The 18,024-nt window shown below is 28.9% G+C and overlaps 9 protein-coding genes across 9 annotated transcripts; 6 read left to right on the top strand and 3 right to left on the bottom strand. All coding sequences in view use genetic code 12, as the record gives it.

Moving 5' to 3' along the window:
• Positions 1-2,175: 2,175 nt before the first annotated feature.
• Positions 2,176-4,569, top strand: EMC9 (Emc9p; the record flags this gene model as incomplete). The annotated part of the gene is made up of 1 exon (XM_051759426.1): positions 2,176-4,569. One exon carries the CDS (start codon positions 2,176-2,178, stop codon positions 4,567-4,569), a length of 2,394 nt encoding a protein of 797 aa, XP_051612804.1.
• A 32-nt stretch (positions 4,570-4,601) lies between these two features.
• On the bottom strand, positions 4,602-5,258 carry KGF55_004515 (uncharacterized protein; the record flags this gene model as incomplete). Its single annotated transcript, XM_051759427.1, has 1 exon — positions 4,602-5,258. One exon carries the CDS (start codon positions 5,256-5,258, stop codon positions 4,602-4,604), a length of 657 nt encoding a protein of 218 aa, XP_051612805.1.
• A 722-nt stretch (positions 5,259-5,980) lies between these two features.
• PGA52 (Pga52p) lies at positions 5,981-7,138 on the top strand (the record flags this gene model as incomplete). Its single annotated transcript, XM_051759428.1, has 1 exon — positions 5,981-7,138. One exon carries the CDS (start codon positions 5,981-5,983, stop codon positions 7,136-7,138), a length of 1,158 nt encoding a protein of 385 aa, XP_051612806.1.
• Positions 7,139-7,307: 169 nt separating this feature from the next.
• Positions 7,308-7,961, bottom strand: KGF55_004517 (uncharacterized protein; the record flags this gene model as incomplete). The annotated part of the gene is made up of 1 exon (XM_051759430.1): positions 7,308-7,961. One exon carries the CDS (start codon positions 7,959-7,961, stop codon positions 7,308-7,310), a length of 654 nt encoding a protein of 217 aa, XP_051612807.1.
• Positions 7,962-8,268: 307 nt separating this feature from the next.
• FAV3 (Fav3p) lies at positions 8,269-9,807 on the top strand (the record flags this gene model as incomplete). The annotated part of the gene is made up of 1 exon (XM_051759431.1): positions 8,269-9,807. The coding sequence occupies one exon, from the start codon at positions 8,269-8,271 to the stop codon at positions 9,805-9,807; it is 1,539 nt and encodes a 512-aa protein (XP_051612808.1).
• Positions 9,808-9,994: 187 nt separating this feature from the next.
• On the bottom strand, positions 9,995-10,981 carry KGF55_004519 (uncharacterized protein; the record flags this gene model as incomplete). Its single annotated transcript, XM_051759432.1, has 1 exon — positions 9,995-10,981. The coding sequence occupies one exon, from the start codon at positions 10,979-10,981 to the stop codon at positions 9,995-9,997; it is 987 nt and encodes a 328-aa protein (XP_051612809.1).
• A 749-nt stretch (positions 10,982-11,730) lies between these two features.
• On the top strand, positions 11,731-13,467 carry KGF55_004520 (nucleobase:cation symporter-2 family protein; the record flags this gene model as incomplete). The annotated part of the gene is made up of 1 exon (XM_051759433.1): positions 11,731-13,467. One exon carries the CDS (start codon positions 11,731-11,733, stop codon positions 13,465-13,467), a length of 1,737 nt encoding a protein of 578 aa, XP_051612810.1.
• A 563-nt stretch (positions 13,468-14,030) lies between these two features.
• Positions 14,031-16,025, top strand: DUR4 (Dur4p; the record flags this gene model as incomplete). Its single annotated transcript, XM_051759434.1, has 1 exon — positions 14,031-16,025. The coding sequence occupies one exon, from the start codon at positions 14,031-14,033 to the stop codon at positions 16,023-16,025; it is 1,995 nt and encodes a 664-aa protein (XP_051612811.1).
• Positions 16,026-16,217: 192 nt separating this feature from the next.
• On the top strand, positions 16,218-18,011 carry MPP10 (rRNA-processing protein; the record flags this gene model as incomplete). Its single annotated transcript, XM_051759435.1, has 1 exon — positions 16,218-18,011. One exon carries the CDS (start codon positions 16,218-16,220, stop codon positions 18,009-18,011), a length of 1,794 nt encoding a protein of 597 aa, XP_051612812.1.
• Positions 18,012-18,024: the final 13 nt, after the last annotated feature.

Consider the following 18,024-nt stretch of genomic DNA (forward strand, 5'->3'; position numbering starts at 1 on the left):
ACTAAGTACTTACCAATTAAAATTTTTCTGATTTAGTGTCCATTAAATCCACTATTGGAATTGGTTGTGAGACAAGTTCATAATACAAAATAACTAACTTTATGCTGTTGTGCTTTTCTAATAATTCTCGTTAATTCCACTAAGTACTACACTACACTCTCTCCTAATTTCTCTCGTATAATTGAATAGACAAATCCGTCTTTTATTAAGTATTTCTTTCTCAAATTAATCGAATATTGAATAAACTGGAAGTCAAAGTTAAGTCAAAGCAAGAATTGAAAGGATCTAGAAGTTGATTGTAAACGTACTATTTAATTTATAAATCAATTTTCCTTCTTCTTCTCCATCTTTTTTTAATTTTTATATGTGTAAGTTAAATTGGTTAATTCCGGTATTTCTTTTATTCATAAAGTCTTAGAATTGCTTCAAGTTTTCAGTAAAAATCATTTCATTATTCTTAAAATAAAATCGACAAAGTAAAACCCCAGCTTTCATAAAAAGAAGTGGCCTTTCAACTAGACTTTAATCAATCAAGTGGAAAGGGATGACGGAAAATTATGTTCAATCATATGATAACTTGAACAGCAGCTTCCATCCCAAATTTATCAAATATGCAAAGGAGATGAACGAATGACTAAAAATATAAAAAAAAAGAAATTTTTTAACAAAGCAGCTCGGAATTATTGCCGTTTGAAGAACTTGAAATTTCATGTTTGGTTTTACTTTTACTTTAGCGTGTCTCTTGTTACACAAAAGTTGGTGCTTTGTCTTCTTTCCCGTGCCGAAAAAAAAAAAAGCTTTTGGGAAGCAGCGTTCAAAAATCTGAAAAATTTAGTACGAAATCACACAGTGGCTAATTGTATTACCTAATTGTCACACAATATTGGCTATTATCCCGGTTTCTGAAACGATAGTTTTGAGTTGAAGCACAATTATACAATTATCAAGCTGGTGAAACATATATGTAATGTGGTCTACATCTATTCAATAATGCGTCTGGGCCAAAGAAAAAATTCTGTCCCTACTTTTGCGTTGTGTCAATATGCACTGCAATGGAATCTGAAAACAACTCTGCTAAGAAGTTTAAGCTTTTATATGTAAGATGTTGGTGCCAGATCTATAACACAAACTTTAACTTACTTACTTTTCGATTTTGATTCAACTTAATTTAATTTTGTGATTGAATTAAACCGTTGAAACTCTCAACACTATAATATCTAAATATGAAATGAAACTTGATCTATCTACTTCATCACGAGATGTAGCGCTCGTCAGTGTTGTCCAGTATAATAGCATTTTAAACTTTGATAACTTTTCAGCTCTGATAATCACTTTTTAACAACAAAATCAGATAGCTCAGAAAATGAATATAATAAATGAGAATCATTGAATTTTGTTGCAAATAATTGGTATTGAAACAAACAAAATATTCTGTCGATGAGTTCGAAAAGAAAGAAGAATCATGTTTTAGATTAAATAATCATTGAGCAGATTACTTTGAAAGATTGCAACGATTTAAGTTCTACAACTTTCTTTAACTGGTCCTCCATAATCATCACCAACATTTAAATAAGTGTCTGCTTTAGCAATGTTATGACAATCAGAAGTCGCGTGACAATCTGTCAAATTTTAATTTTACGAAATCAATTTACTCATATTGCTGTTCGGATGTTGGTTTATTACTCCTATTAATTCTTACAAGAATTCAAATACTAGATGTTTATACCTTAAATGACTCCCAAACGATACTTAAACTGATTGACTCCCATCAAACGCAATGGCAGACACCATACTTTCACTCAAAATATTTCAATTTTATTACCGATGATATTGTTCAACTAATTCAACGGTCATAATAAATTCTTGTGTCATAATTTTTTAACGCTATAGAAGATTCTCATACAATTTTTTTTATATTTTAAGAAACAAAAAAAAAAAAATTTACAACCAATTTTGCATTTTAAACAAATTTGCTTTTCATATGAATTTATTGAATTAAATTACAAGTACCATTTTATAATTAAAACGGTCGAAGGATAGTAAAATTCATATTGTTACCATCACATTTGTTTAATTTAAAATTGCAATAATTGATAGAAAAAAAGTTTGTATTCATAAAGATTTTCCAAAGTTTCCACGAAATTTATATTCAATAGACTATATGATTTTAAATAAATGCAACAATCACTGACACCTTCATATAATAAAAAGTCAGGTTCTATTTCATCAAACTCATCTACTTCTAGCTCATTCCATTCATCCACAACAACCATGACATCAACAGTCACTCCAAAACATAATAAAATTCCACATCAACAGCAACAACATCATCAAAATCATCAACAATCTCAACCAACTTCTTATCATCATCATTATCACTTGAATGGTAAAAATAACGCTAATGGACAAAATTCACAACATACTCAATCCCAACATGAGAATGAAGAAAAAGCTAGTAATGGAGCAGTGGAACATCATCATCATTATCATCACCATCATCATCATCATTCCTCACCATCATCAATTTTCCCAACTTCATCTAGTTTAAGAGACATTTTATCATTAGTTTTTATAACATTATCATTTCCACAATCATTATCATTAGTTATTTGCATTTTATATTTGATATTAGGATCTAATTTTATGGGTGGGAAATTTTTAATTAATTTTTTACTTCCAAATGAACATAAATCTGTCTACAAGGGGTTCAAAAAATTATCATTTTCAGCAATTAAAATTACAGTCTTTGATTCAATAATATATTTAACATTAATTAAATTAATAAAAAGAAAAAATTATTTTAATTATTTTATTGTTTTATCAAAATCAATTGTTGCAAGTGAATTAATTGGTTCATCATCAATAAATTATATAAATTCTATCTCAACAAAAAAAATCACAACTAAAATACAATATGATGATAAAAATAAAATGTTATTCAACAACAATTTAATGAATGCAATTTTTTCTTTTATAATCATTAATTATATTAATTATTTACTAAATTGGTTTCATTTTACAAATCGTTCTTCAACAATTGCAAATTTTATTCCTGTAAATAATTTATCATATATAAACAATATTAATTTTAAAGAATATAAAATTCAAATTTATTTATTTTTATCAATTCATATTATTAATCAAGCATTTTTTTTAAAAAAATCAACAATTATATCAAATTCAATACCAAATATAAGTGATGAAATTTCTGTAAATGTTGATGAAAATAAATTACTAGACATTGAAATAAATCTTGATAATAAAAAGGACACTAGAAACTCATCAACATCAATTGCATTTAAAAATTTTGAAAATTTTATTGTATCACCTTTCAATAGTAAATTAACAAACCTAAAGAATCGAATGAGAGCAAGTTCAATTACTGCAAAGCCTATAGTATTATCTAAAACTGCATCAAGTACTTCAACAACATCTTCAATAACTTCAACAACATCTAAATCATTAACTACTACAACTATAGCTCCAAATGTTACTATAATTGAAAATACAATTATAATTCAACCTTTTTGGTCAATAATTGCTGCATGCAAAGCTATTTTGAAAAATCCTAATTTATTTAATGGAGAATCATCATTTCAAAAACAAATCATTGAAGAAAAACCAATGGCTGTTTTAGTGATTGATTCAAGTAAAGTTATTTTGAAATTTTTAACATTAATAAAGGGAGAAATTACGATTAAATTGAATAATATTGAATGGTCTTATTTTAAATTAATAAATGAAAATGATGAACAATATTTGATTATATATGGATTAACTCCTTTATTTCAATATGATGTTGAAATTTCTGAAGATAAAAATTTAATAAATCAATTATTAATTAATACTACTGGTGATAATGAAATTATTAATAAATCATTACCTGAAACATCATCATTAATTACTTTACAAACATCCTTAAATTCATCAATGAGTAAATTAAATAATGTTAAATTAAAATTAAAAAAATTTAAAAAGGATGAAAATAAGAAAATTCAAGATATTAAAAATTCAATAGATGTATTAAAGAATAAAATATCAAAATATAATTCAAATAAACCAATAAATGAAAATAGAGTATTTGGTAAAATTAAAGGATTAAAACATTCAGTTATACAATTAGAAAATGAAATTACAAATATTCAAATTGAAATTGAAAATTTACAAAAAGAAGAAATGGAATTAGAATCAGAATTTAAATTAAAACAAGAACAAAATGAAAATAAAATTAAGGATTTAGAAAAAATTTATCAAGATTATGAAATTAGATTAAAAGATGCTAAATCAAATTTAAATAAAATTAAACAAGATCAATCACAATTTGATTTAAAATTAAATAAATTAATCTCAAAACAATCAACAAAACAAGAAGAAATTAAACTGATAAATTCAGAATTTAAAAATTTAAAAAAGCAAGAAATTTTAAATAAATTTTCAAAAAGAATTAAAAAAATTAATGAAAAATTTGATACTATTATTCCAAAAATTATTCATGAAACTGAAATTTTAAATCGTGAATGTTCAAATTTAATTAATAATGATATTGATGATGATTATGTACATGTATAGATCAAAAAATATAAAAACAAACATTTCTAAATCTATATTATTTTTCCAATTTTATGAAATCCTCTATTATAATATAATAATCCACCAGTTTTATCATTTGAAAAATTTAAAATTTTTAATACTTCAATTACCCAAATTTCATGATCATGAACAGGAAAACATTTATCTGTTTTACAAATCATTATAGTTTCTACTCCATTTTTTAAAATAGGTATTTCAACTTCTCTATTCTCTGGTAGTTTAAAAAATTCATAATCCATATTTGAAATTTCATTAAATGGAGTAGTCATTTCATGAAAAATTTCACCATCTTCATTTTCTTCCAATTTTGGCAGTTTATTACCTCTAGCGAAAATTTTAGCCATTTCAGTTGCTTTTGTTGTAGGTGACATTAAATGAATTGCACAATATTTACTTTGTTTTAGGGATGTTGAAGTATATGAAGGTAAATGTAAATTAAAAGATATATAAGGTTTTGGATATACTGATAATGATACACATGAACTTAATGTCATTCCATGTAATTGAGATATTTCTTCTTTTGTAGTTGATGATGTTAAAATCATTGCTTGTGATGCTATTTTTGACATTGTTAGTCGAAATGAATCTGATATTTGTGAATGTTTAAATTCATGATGATTTGATCGTAGTATGGATATACTGAATTGACGTAAAGATCTTATTTGCATTTCATTTGTGGCAATGCGTTGTGATGGATGAAATTTGGTTGCAATTTCAAATGTTTGATGTATCAGATTAGTTTGAAAATTTGATCGAGATCTCGGTTGTTTAGCTCCGTTTCACGTGATAGATTTTGCTCGGCTATAAGATATTGTTTCAAATCTCATTTTCAAACATAGCCAAGATTTAATATGTATCAGATTCCAACAATCTTGTGTAATAACAATATTGGAGAATGTTTCAGAATTGAGATATGAAAGTATGATACTTTCATATCTGTCTTATAGTTTGATCAACCCTTATTTTTCAATCTTTAATTTATAGATTACAACAAGGCTTAAAAATTAAATTTTGATTTCAATCTTTGCACCATTAATTTTCGGACTTTATTTGTTTTCATTTTATTCAATTTCAGTAGACCAACTATGTCATACTTCAATCGAATAATAAACCATGTGTTACGCATTTAGATCAGATTCCAATTAACTAAGTAGAACCTAAAAAATTAAGGTTTTCAAGGGTTGTTTACGAAAATACCAAAATTAGAATATTAATTAGATTTTGAAAATCAAGGTTCATAACAGTTTTTCAAATTTTAGTAAATTAACATAATAAATTTATTTTTAATTTTATTTATATGGAACCAAATTTGATCAATTAAATTTAGATAAAAAATGTTTTAATAATATAGAATTATCTTACATCCCTCTTTTCTCAAAATCAATCACCAATGTTTCAATCGTTTCAATTAATAATTTTTTTACTTTCACTAATATATGCAAAAGATGCAGTTGAAGTTTTACAATTTGAAAATTTCGGATATTCAGGATCATATTCAAGAGTTGGTGAATTAAATAATATTTATGAAGATTCATGTTCTTGTAAACTAGATTCAACACCTATTTCATTTTCAGGTCCAAATACTCCATTAAATGAAGAAGTTAGTGTACATTTTAGAGGTCCTTTAATATTAAATAAATTTGCCTCATATGTTTCAGATGGTTTTAAATATGGGGATGATAATTCAGGAAATTGGGAAAGATTAAGTTATTATGATGCTGAAGAACAAACTTCTGAAAATGTTACATTTTTAACTCGTGCTGGTAAAAATTCATCATGTTTAGGTTTAGGTTTAACTTATGCTGATAAAGATGGTTTATCAAAAGCAAATCAATCAACTATTTTAGCTAAAGATACATTAATAAATTCAAATGATGAATATGTAATTTTTTCAAATTTAACTTGTCAATCATCTGGTTTAAATAATGATTGTGGAGTTTATAGAAATGATATACCAGCTTACAAGGGATTTGCAGGAACAGTTAAAATGTTTTTATTTGAATTTCAAATGCCAAATGAAACTCATACATCAAATAAAATTTCAAATTATAATATGCCTGCTATATGGTTATTAAATGCTCAAATTCCAAGAACTGCTCAATATTCAAATAATGTAAATTGTTCATGTTGGAGATCAGGTTGTGGAGAATTTGATATTTTTGAAATTATGAATACAACTGAATATTTAAATTTATATAGTACTGTTCATGATTATCAAGGAACTGATCAAATCGAAACTGGATTAGCTATAAGTGATTATATTGAAAGAGATTTAATTGGAACTATGGTTGGTGGAGTTGCATTTGATTCAAATGGTGATGTAAGTGTATGGATTTCAAATTCAACATCATTTGATTCAACAGTAAATGCATCATCTGTTAATTCTTGGATTAAAAATGTAAAAGATTCAGCTGCTACTACATTAGCATCAGCTTCATTAGCTAGTACTACAGGAGGAGGAAGTTCAAGTAAAAAAGGTGATGGTATAAGTTATCAACCTTCAATTTTATTAAACATTATGGCAATATTGACAATGTGGGTTTTATAATCTAACGGTTTGTTAGGTTTAGACCTTTATAGAGAGTCAATAAACGTTGGTTATTTTTTCAAACTTACTTTACTTGAGTATATTTTGTTCTATGTTTGCTGCTTCTTATCTACAAAAGTTTACCCTGCTACTCTTCTACTTGTCATACAAAGGTTCAGTGATATGACTATCATAGACCTTTATAATCCATGTATTTAACAATCAATTGAGTGAGTATCGGATTTTCCTTAAAGCTTATAAAAACGTCTTCTTCATAGTTGAATAATGACTTGTCAACGTTGAGTCGACTACTATTCCATCTAGTAGCATTGCCTGATAGTTGTATTCCTTCTCCTTCACCGTTGGTGTAAGTCTTTAAATGCTTTTCGATGGTGTCTTTATACAACTTATCTATATCCTGGTGAAGATTCTCAATTGAAATATTTTTCCCTTTTGACAAGTTAATTCTCTCCGCTTGGAATGGCCTATATGCATTAGCTAGTTTTGGTGTGGTATTAAGTGATTGTATATATTTTTCATTATTAGAAATTAATCGACTTGGTCCATTACATGTAAACAAATGTGGGTTGAATTTTTCTTCATGTTTATCATCTTCCCCCGTAGTTACTGATAGTCTAATTCCATTTCCTTCAGGTAATACAGTATCAATTGAATTAGAATCTGTTTTGATTAGTGATTGAACGAATGGATTTGTATCAAGATCGTCTCTATTATAGCAATGATTTTGGAGTAAATTACTACTATGCTTTTTTGGAACGTTTTTTAACCATTTATTTGGATTTGTGAGTAATGGGTTTTTGAGTATTGTTTTGCTAAGGGTCATTGATTAAATCATAGTTTCATACATGTGTTTCAAAATTTTCTTATCTTGTAGTTAATTAAGTTTCAGAAATTTGTTTCATATTTTTTTTTTTCTCTTTTTATTGTTCTAGAGTTTGTTTCATAATTTATTTTTTAAACATAATCTGAAACATTTAATAATGAAGATGAAAAGATTAAGAATTTGACATGCCGATTATAATTTTAATTAGTTAAGCATAGGCTATATAAATGCAATGGTTCTGCTTCTATTTTTTTTGCAAAATCTAGCTTTAACTCCTTAAATTACTAACTACATTCACTCATTCATAATGATCCAACTTTTACTTTCATTAATAATTTTCAATTCACTCACTTTTGCTGCTCCAATAATAACTCAAACTGTAATTGTCACAGCTCCAATCAAAATTGTTACTATTACAATAGGTCAAACTGAGGTTTTAGATGCTACTACTATAAATTCTAAACCAATAGAGACAAATACTGCAACTCACACTTTACAATTTGCAACAGAATCAACATCATCAATTTTTAATCAAGAATCTTCAAGTTCATATATATCCCAAATCCCTAGTTCATTATCACAAATTAGCTCAACACCTACTACAACCTTAAGTCCAAGTTCATTCATTACTTCAACTACAACAGATACATCTACATCATCAGAATCATTTCCACAACCATCCGTTAGTACCATCAACCAAATATCAAATTCTAATCCAATTCTTTCAAAAGCTGTCTCCTCAACTCCTCAATCTGGGTATGCTTATATGTCTACAATAAACAAAATTTGGCAAAGATTTTGGCAAAAAGGTAACTGGAATCAAAATGATGGTATTTGTGAAGGAACATCATTTGTCACTCCACCAGTTTGGAGTTTAGCAGTATTAGGTAAAGCTATCACAAATACTGGTGATTCAAGTGGTACTAATACCATTATATCGAGTATATTAAAATATTTTGATGAATCAACAGGTGCATTTTTTGATTATCCAAATTCTGGTAAAATTTATACTGATGATAATGCTCAATTAATGTGGGTTTTCACTGATGCTTATAAAATCACTAATAATCAAGAATATTTGAAATATGCTGAGAACATATTAAATTATTTGAGAACACAGAATTTCAACAATAAAGGTGGTATACTTTGGACAACCAATGGTAATTATATTGCCTCAATATCAACAGTTGAAACTGCTCTAGCTGCTATTAGATTGTATGAAGTCAATGGTGACGAATCTTTAATTGATACAGCTAGGGAATGTATGGATTTCATGTTTGACTATTTTCAAGATCCCAATGATAAATTATTTTATGATGGTTTGGATAAGACTGCTTTTGATTCAGTAAATAAAGGAAAATTAACATATACAGTTGGATGTGCTATTAGCACATTATCAAAATTGTACCATTTAAAGAATGACAATGAAGCTTTATCAAGGGCAATAGAATTAGCTAATGCTGCAACAAAAATTGATGGTGCTTTTTATACTGTTGAAAAAGTTTGGAATAATAGTTTGAAATATTCACATCTGTTATTTGCAGGATTTGGTGATGCTTTTAAATCTAGTTCAGAATTTGACCAATTCAAACCAGAAGTTATAAGACAAGCAAATTATATATATGAATTTTTGAATGATCCTCATGATCAAAATCTTTACTTTGATGCTGCCAATGATGGAACCACAACTGTATATAATAAATATGCCCTGGTTTTTGGGGTTAGCTCAGACTATACACCAAGCAATAGTATTTTTTGCAATAATAATTCAGGTGGACCTACAAGTAAAGATTTTTTGATCAATGCAAGTGCAGCTCAAATTTTATATCATTTGGCTAATTATTAGACAATATCATGTTTATTTCAATTCTGTGTACTTTATAAACTTAATTATAAAAATTTAATCCAATGAAGTAGAAGTTCAAATGAAGCTCTATCGTTTCAATAAATGCAATTTCCATGGTCTAGAATGTTATTAATTCTTCGCAGTCAAATTGTACTGTTTCGAATCAATTAACTTCCGGAACTTGAGTTTAATAACCATAAGTTTTCGCTAACTTAGCTTGAGTGTGTTGATTTGCCGTTATGTAATTAACATCTTTTGAAACACCTCTTCCCATTCTATCTTTTAGTAAATCACTAGGTACTGGTTCCAACAACGTATCATGACTTGGATGACTGAAAAATACAATGGAATATCTATCCTCTCTCTTTGAATCATTAGTAAATTTCACTCTATGTATAGTTGATTTTAAATATCCAGATGTCCAGTAACTCATTAAATCACCAACATTCACAATAATTGGCGGTGCCATACCTGATTTAGAGCCACTTATAAAAGGCACTTTTTCCCATTTTTTGTTCATTGAATAAATTTCTAACCCTTCTTGATTTTTTCTTTGAAATAAAAGTGTCATACTTCCATAATCTGTATGAGCTCCTGCTCTTATTGGTGAAGCATCTGGTGACGTCAATGCTGGATAATGCAAAAATCTTAAAGTTGAACCAGATTTTGCATTGGGAACATATCTTGAAGAAAACCATTCTAATCCTTTTACCTGATCATCATCATTAATTCCCAAACCAGTTGCTAAAATCTTTAATAGTTGAATTGCTAATTGGTTTAACTTGATAATTGAGTTTTTAATCAATTCATCCCTCTCAGAATTATTCTTAAACCAATCTGGAATAGGACCTGACGATTCACCAGTTGCAAGATTTAAACCACAAAAATTCATACCTTCTTTCATATCATCTTTTTGAGAAGGATCTAAGTTTTCTCTATTGAATTGGATGTACCCGCTATTTGATTGGTCTTTTGGAAATTGATCTTTATAAGACGCAGGTAGGTTGAAAAATTCTTTTGAAATGTCGAACAACTTATCAACTTCATTTTGAGTAAAATCGTGGCCCTCAATGAAAACGAATCCTTGAGTAGTCAATGACGCAAGTAACTCTTTAGATGTGATGTTTATTGGTTGTGATATGTCGATAGTTTTTAATGGATTTGATTCACTCATGGTTCAATTTGAAAATGCTCGAGATGCTATATGTTGTATATGGAATTAGTCAAGCTAAAAGCTAAATATATAAAATTTCATTGATTATCCTGGATCAGATGAATGTTTGTTAGATTTTTCATTTCTTCAAATACTCCAACGGAAAGATTCAAAATTTAACCATTTAAAACAGTAAGATGTGTAATTTAATGATTTCAATATATTCAAACCAAGCTTGATAAAGCTGCATAATGATATTACTTCTTATCGTAAGAACTTAGATAAGATAAATCAAATTTTCAAAACTAAATTGAACTGATAAGCGGAATTTTTCAAATAAGCGAGTGTAACATCAAATCTGAAAATGCAACGTCCTAGACTTCTCTACATTCAATTCTCTTGAAGGACATCCCTGTTGGAATTGTTAATCGGGTTGAGACGTTCCCTTGGTTCTGAAATGAATAACTGACCAAATTGCAATTCTATGATTGAAGTACTCAAAGGAAACTAAAATTTACGAACTGTTCAGGAACAGATTACTTTAAATTACGTTCAAATTTTAAGCGAAAAATTTCCGTTGCATATCTAATTATGCAAAAATGGATCAAACAATAAGATCGGAGAAGACCTCATAGACCTTTCAGCATGATATGCATGAAACAAATATTCTTCTTCATTTGCAATTCATATAAGATACAATTTCAACAGCGTAAACAACACCAAATAACAAAAAATGCCTTTGAAAGAACAAAAAACATAGGTCAAATACCATGATTGACTTCACCTCAACAACGAAAAAAATCTATAGAAAATGGACAACAAAAGAAGGTTTATTAGGTGATTTTGATTATGCTTACTTATTTGTTCCTGAAATACCATTCTTAAGTAAAGAACCTAAAACACAACCATTTTTTGGTTTGAACTCAAATATGCCATTAATATTGGGTGCTTTATTAGGTTTACAACATTGTTTAGCAATGATTGGGGGTTTAGTCACTGTTCCAAGGATAATTGCAACTTCAGCTAACTTAACACTGGAAGATCAGACTTATTTAATCAGTACAGCATTATTAGTTGGTGGAATTCTATCATGTATACAAATTTCAAGGTTTCATATTTGGAAAACTCGTTACTACTTTGGTTCAGGTATATTGACTGTTGTTGGACCAAGTTTTGCAACTTTACCAGTCACTTCTCAAAGTTTCCCATTAATGTATAAAACAGGAGTTTGTCCTGTAGCTGAAGATGGTACTTTTCTTCCTTGTCCAGATGGATATGGTAAAATTTTAGGAACTGGGATTGTATGTGGTTTATTAGAAATTGTTTTATCATTTTTACCACCTTTGGTATTACAAAAGATTTTTCCTCCAATAGTTACTGGACCGGTAGTATTATTAATAGGTGCACATTTAGTTAAAGATGGATTTAATGATTGGTTAGGTGGTGCTGCTTGTCTAGGCGAAACGTGCCATATTGGTGATTTTTCAAATCCATGGGGTTCTGCAAACTTTATTGGCTTGGGGTTTTTGGTATACGTTACTATTATTTTGTCAGAAAAATTCGGCTCACCTATAATGAAGAGTTGTGCAGTAATTATTGGAATGCTTGTAGGTAGTATCGTTGCTGCAGCTTGTGGTAGTGGTTATTTTGATTCAACAAAAATTACTGAAGCAAAAGTTGTAAGTTTTATATGGGTCAAAACTTTTAAACTAGGTATTTATGGTCCTGCTGTACTACCATTTTTGGCAGTTTATGTAGTGTTGATGATGGAAGCAATCGGAGATATTACAGCAACATCAGATGCTTCAAGACTAGAGGTAGTAGGTGAGTTATATGAATCAAGAATTCAAGGTGGAGTACTAGCTGATGGATTGAACGGAATTTTAGCAGGATTAATGACTATTACTCCAATGTCAATTTTTGCTGAGAATGTTGGTTTAGTAGCAAATACTAAATGTGCAAATAGAAGAGCAGGATTATGGTGTGCTTTCTTTTTAATTATTATGGGAATTTTTTCAAAATTTGCCGGAGCTATATTATCAATACCAAATCCAGTTTTTGGTGCTGTTACTTCATTTTTATTCTGTTCAGTTGCAATTTCAGGTATAAAAATCATTTCATCAATTCCATTTACAAGGAGGGATAGATTTATTTTAACTGCTTCACTTTTACCTGGGTTGGGTGCTAGTTTGGTTCCTTCTTGGTTTGATAATTTTTTTACTTACTCTGGTAATAATAATAGTCTTTCTGGATTTTTAAATGCTATTACGTTGATAATGGATTCTGGTTTTGCAATAACTGGTTTTATCGGAATAATTTTAAACTTGTTAATACCTCAAATTGAAGACGAAGTTGAGGAGATAAATGAACTAGTTTTGGAAAGTGTTGGCTCTACTGATCAACATGCGAGAGAAGAATTTATGAAAAAAGAGGGCATGTCGTCAGCAAAAAAAATTGATATTGGAATTGTAAGAACTATAGATAATGGTTTGGATGATTTAGTGTAAATAGTTTAATGTAGAAAAAGGGATTTAATATTGCCTAGTGTGACCACATAATGAAAATACTGTATTATTGCTACACTTGAGGTTTTGAGAAATGTAGAATATTAGTATCAATGATCCCTGTTTGAGAAATTGAATTTCGACTGTGGTAATCAAGCAATTGCGATTATTTTATATCAATTTATCATTAATGAGTGAAAATATGTAAGGAACAATTGCAATCGTATTCCAAAAGTGTTTTTAATCGGAAAATTAGTAAATTTACTAATCAAGTAAATTAGATCGGTTCAGAAATAATTGATCCGAGATAAGGATTAATTAAAGTATAGACATTTGAAACAATAAACCACAATTCGTTTTGTGTAAAATTAGGTACTTCTATTGTTTTGAAAGTTTTCAATTGATTCCGAATATTGTGAGATGGTGTTTGAACTATGGCTTCTTGAGTCAGCATTTAACATGATCTTCGCTAAAACTGGTGAAACCTTTAAAACTGGTTGATAAAGGTGTAATTTGTTTCATCTTCATGAGTTAAACTCAATTTTGAATCATTGCAAACATTCAAGATGGAACCATCATTATCAAATGCTACTGGGTATTGTGTTATCATACTTGGAAGTTTATTTTTCATTATTTTGATGAATTCAATCACATATATTCAAAATAAGTATAGTGGTCATAATTCAAGAAAAGTAGAAGAATTTGTGAATGCATCAAGAAATGTCAATTTTGGATTAATGTTATCCGGTATTGTATCAAATTGGACTTGGTCATTGACTTTATTAATGTCAGCAGTTAAAGGTTATCAATTAGGAGCATCTGGTGGATATATGTATGCAATAGGAGGAGCTATACAAGTTTCAATCTTTAGTTTCTTAGCTTCTTTAATTAAAGCAAGATGTCAAAGTTTAACAACTTTTGTTGAATTGGGATATTTCAGATTTGGAGTAGCTGGTCATTTAAGTTTTTTATGGGTTGGATTTGTATGTAATGCTATAGTAAGTGCATGTATTTTACTTGGAGGTTCAGCTGTATTTAATTCCATAACTGGGATAAATGTTTATGCTTGTTTATATTTGATTCCATTTGGATGTGCTTGTTATATTAGTTTTGGAGGCTTAAGAGCAACATTCATATCAGATGCTACTCATACTTGTATTATATTAGTATTTATCATAACATTTGTCATTAAAGTGTATTTTTCAAATGAATTTGTTGGAACACCTCAAAAAATGTGGGATGCTTTACAATCATTACCTCCAGTTGATGGTAATTATAAAGGACTGTATTTAACATTTAATTCTCAAGATACAGCAGTTTTCAGTGTAATATCATTAATAACAGGATTTGGATTGACAATATGTGATCAAAGTTATTTTGCTAGAGCTGTCGCATCTGATAAGAAACATACTTCAAAGAGTTATTTCTTTGCAGCACTTTGTTGGTTTTGTATTCCTTTTGCTATGGGTATGATTGGAGTTGCAGCAAGAGCACTTCTGATTTTTCCAGGATTTCCTTCATTAAGTGCTGAGGAAGTTAATGAAGGTTTACCAGCAGTAGCAGCCATTGAATTTGTTATGGGAAAAGGTGGTGCAGCCATGATGTTGGTAATGATATTTTTTTCAGTAACATCTTCATTTTCAGGTGAATTGATAGCCACTTCAACTTTAATATCATTTGATATGTACAAAAGATATTATAACCCAAAAGCTACTCCGCAAGAAGTAGTTAAAGTTGCAAAAGTTGGGGTTTTTGTTTGGGCAATATTTTCATCAAGTTTAGCTTCAATATTTTATGGTCCTGCCAAAATATCAATGGGTTGGTTATTTAATTTCTTGGGGGTAGGTACAGCCTCGGGTTGTTTTCCTATTGTTTTGTCTATAACTTATAAGAACTTAAACAAAGCTGGAGCAGTTGGTGGAAGTGTAGGTGGTATGATTTTGGGACTTATTGCATGGTTATGTATGTGTAAAGGATACCTTGGAGAAATTAATGTTGTAAATTTATCTGATCAATGGGTTTCATTTACAGGGAATGTTACTTCGTTGGTTATGGGTGGTGTAATTTCTTTAACTTGTTCATGGATTTGGCCAGCAAATTTTGATTTTGAATCTATTCGAAATAGGACAACCTTGTATGATAATAAAAATACAGTTGAAATTGAACCAGAGCAACAATTAGAACAACAATCAGAGAAATCAGCAGAAGATGTTAAAACTGAAAAAGATAATACAAAAATTGAAGTTGAACCAGAGACAGATACATCTACCTCAGATTTGGAATCGAAACTGAGTTTTGAAATTGAACAGAAATATTTGAATCGTCAATATAAAAAGTATTGTGGATTGGTTCTTCTAATGGCATTTGTGTTAGCTATTGTTATTCCAGTTCCATTATGTTCTTCTCCTTATGTATTCAGTCCGAAATTTTTATTAGGTTTCATGATTATAATTTTATTATGGTTATTTTTTTCATTCAGTTTTGTCATTGTTTTACCTGTTATAGAAGCAAGACGAGGTATATGGAGAATTTTTAAAAAATTAGTGTTGCATAAGAGTTAGTTTTATAGAGAAATGTAGATAATAGACATGATAGATATTAGCATTTTCAACTTTTTAGTGCTCTTAAATTTGGTTGCAAAAAGCTTTTGTGTAAGTATCTGAGGACAAAAATAAATTTAAAACAAATCATCTCATAATGTCTTGATACTAAGAATAACCATAAGCACAACCATTAACACTACCACACACAACATGAGCACGACAATACTAGCGAATCTACTAGAGAATCCACAAGATATATTTAAACTACTGAGTGGAGATCCAACAAAAGAAAATATATTCAATGAATTAACTAAAAAAACAATAGATCCAATAGTAAAGAATTATTCAGTATTAGATGAAATATATACTGATGGATTAGATTCATCTCAAGTATTTGGTCAAACTAAAATGGTACTTGATGGAATTGGAAGGCAGTTGTTGGGAGAAGAGATTCCAAAAATTAAAGAAACTATTGTAGAGGAAGAAGAAGAGGAAGAAGAAGATGAAGAAGAAGAGGAAGGAGAAGAGGAAGAGGAAGAGGAGCAAGAAGAGGAAGAACAAGAAAACGACGAAGATGAAATAGACGAAATTGATTCAGAAGAGGAGGATGAGCAAGACGTTTCAGACCAAAATGGAGACTTTGACGACGATAAAGAGACTCTAGTTGAAAGTGAAGAAGAAAATGACTCCCCTCAACATAAGAAAGATGCATTTGGATTAAATGATGGATTTTTTGATATAGATGAATTCAACAAACAAATATTAGCATTAGAGAATGAACCAGAAGATGATGTAAATGAAGAAGAGATAGATTATTTTGGAAGTATGGATGATGAAGAAGAAGATGAACAAATGGATTATTATGATGATTTTTATGACAAACCTGGACAATTTAATAAAAAATTACAGAAGAAACAAGAAAGAGAAGAGGATGAAATAAGTGAAAGCGAATTTCTTGACGATGATTATGATAAAGCTATTGATTCTGCAAGACTTGATTTATTTGCTGAGGAAGAAACCAAACACACAAGTGAAAATTTATCATCTTTTGAAAAACAACAAAGAGCATTACAACAAGAAATTGAAAAACTTGAAGCTGAATTAGTTGCAGATAAAAGATGGACATTAAAGGGTGAAATAACGTCAAATCAAAGACCAAAAGAATCATTACTTGAAGAGAATGAATTATCATTTGATCGTACAGCAAAACCAGTTCCAACAATAACAGAAGAAGTAACTGAAACAATAGAAGATCTTATAAGAAAAAGAATTAAGAATGATGATTTTAATGATTTACCTAAAAGAATAGTTACAGATTTATCAAGATTTCACAAGGGACCACAAGCAGAAGTTTCAGAACAAAAATCATCAAAATCATTAGCTGAATTATATGAAGATGAATATAATCAAATAGATTCAAAACAAGAAGAATTAAATGAAGAAGAAAAAAGACAACATAATGAAATATCAGAATTATTTACAAATGTAATACATAAATTAGATGCTTTAAGTTCAGCTCATTTTATACCTAAACCTCATCAAAGTAAAAATATCGAAATTAAAGTAACAGATTCTTCACCTGCTTCAATAAGTATGGAAGATGCTCAACCATTACATGTATCAAGTGAATCAAGATTAGCACCACAAGAAATTTATAAAATTGGTGATGATTCAAGAACTGCTGGTGAAAAGGGAAAATCGGAAGTATTGTTGAAATCAGGATTATCATATTCAAAAGATGAATTAGACCGAGATGAAAAACAGAGGCTTAGAAGAGCAAATAAAAGAAAGAAATCAAAAATCTTTAAAGAAAGAGAAGAGACTAAAAGACAAAAGATCAAACAAACTCCTACACCAAAAAGAACTTCTAATAATGATGTTATTGATACTTTATCTAAAACTAAAAATATTACTGTTGTTGGTAAAAAAGGTGAAAAAACTGATGTTAAAGGTAATTTGAAAAAATCTTTAGGTCCACAAACATCAAATAGTTTTAAATTGTAAGGGTAGTTCCGGT

This window comes from Candida pseudojiufengensis (assembly GCF_024610245.1).
Source record: "Candida pseudojiufengensis strain CBS 10847 chromosome Unknown scaffold13, whole genome shotgun sequence".
NCBI classification, from domain to species: Eukaryota; Fungi; Ascomycota; class Pichiomycetes; order Serinales; family Debaryomycetaceae; genus Lodderomyces; species Lodderomyces pseudojiufengensis.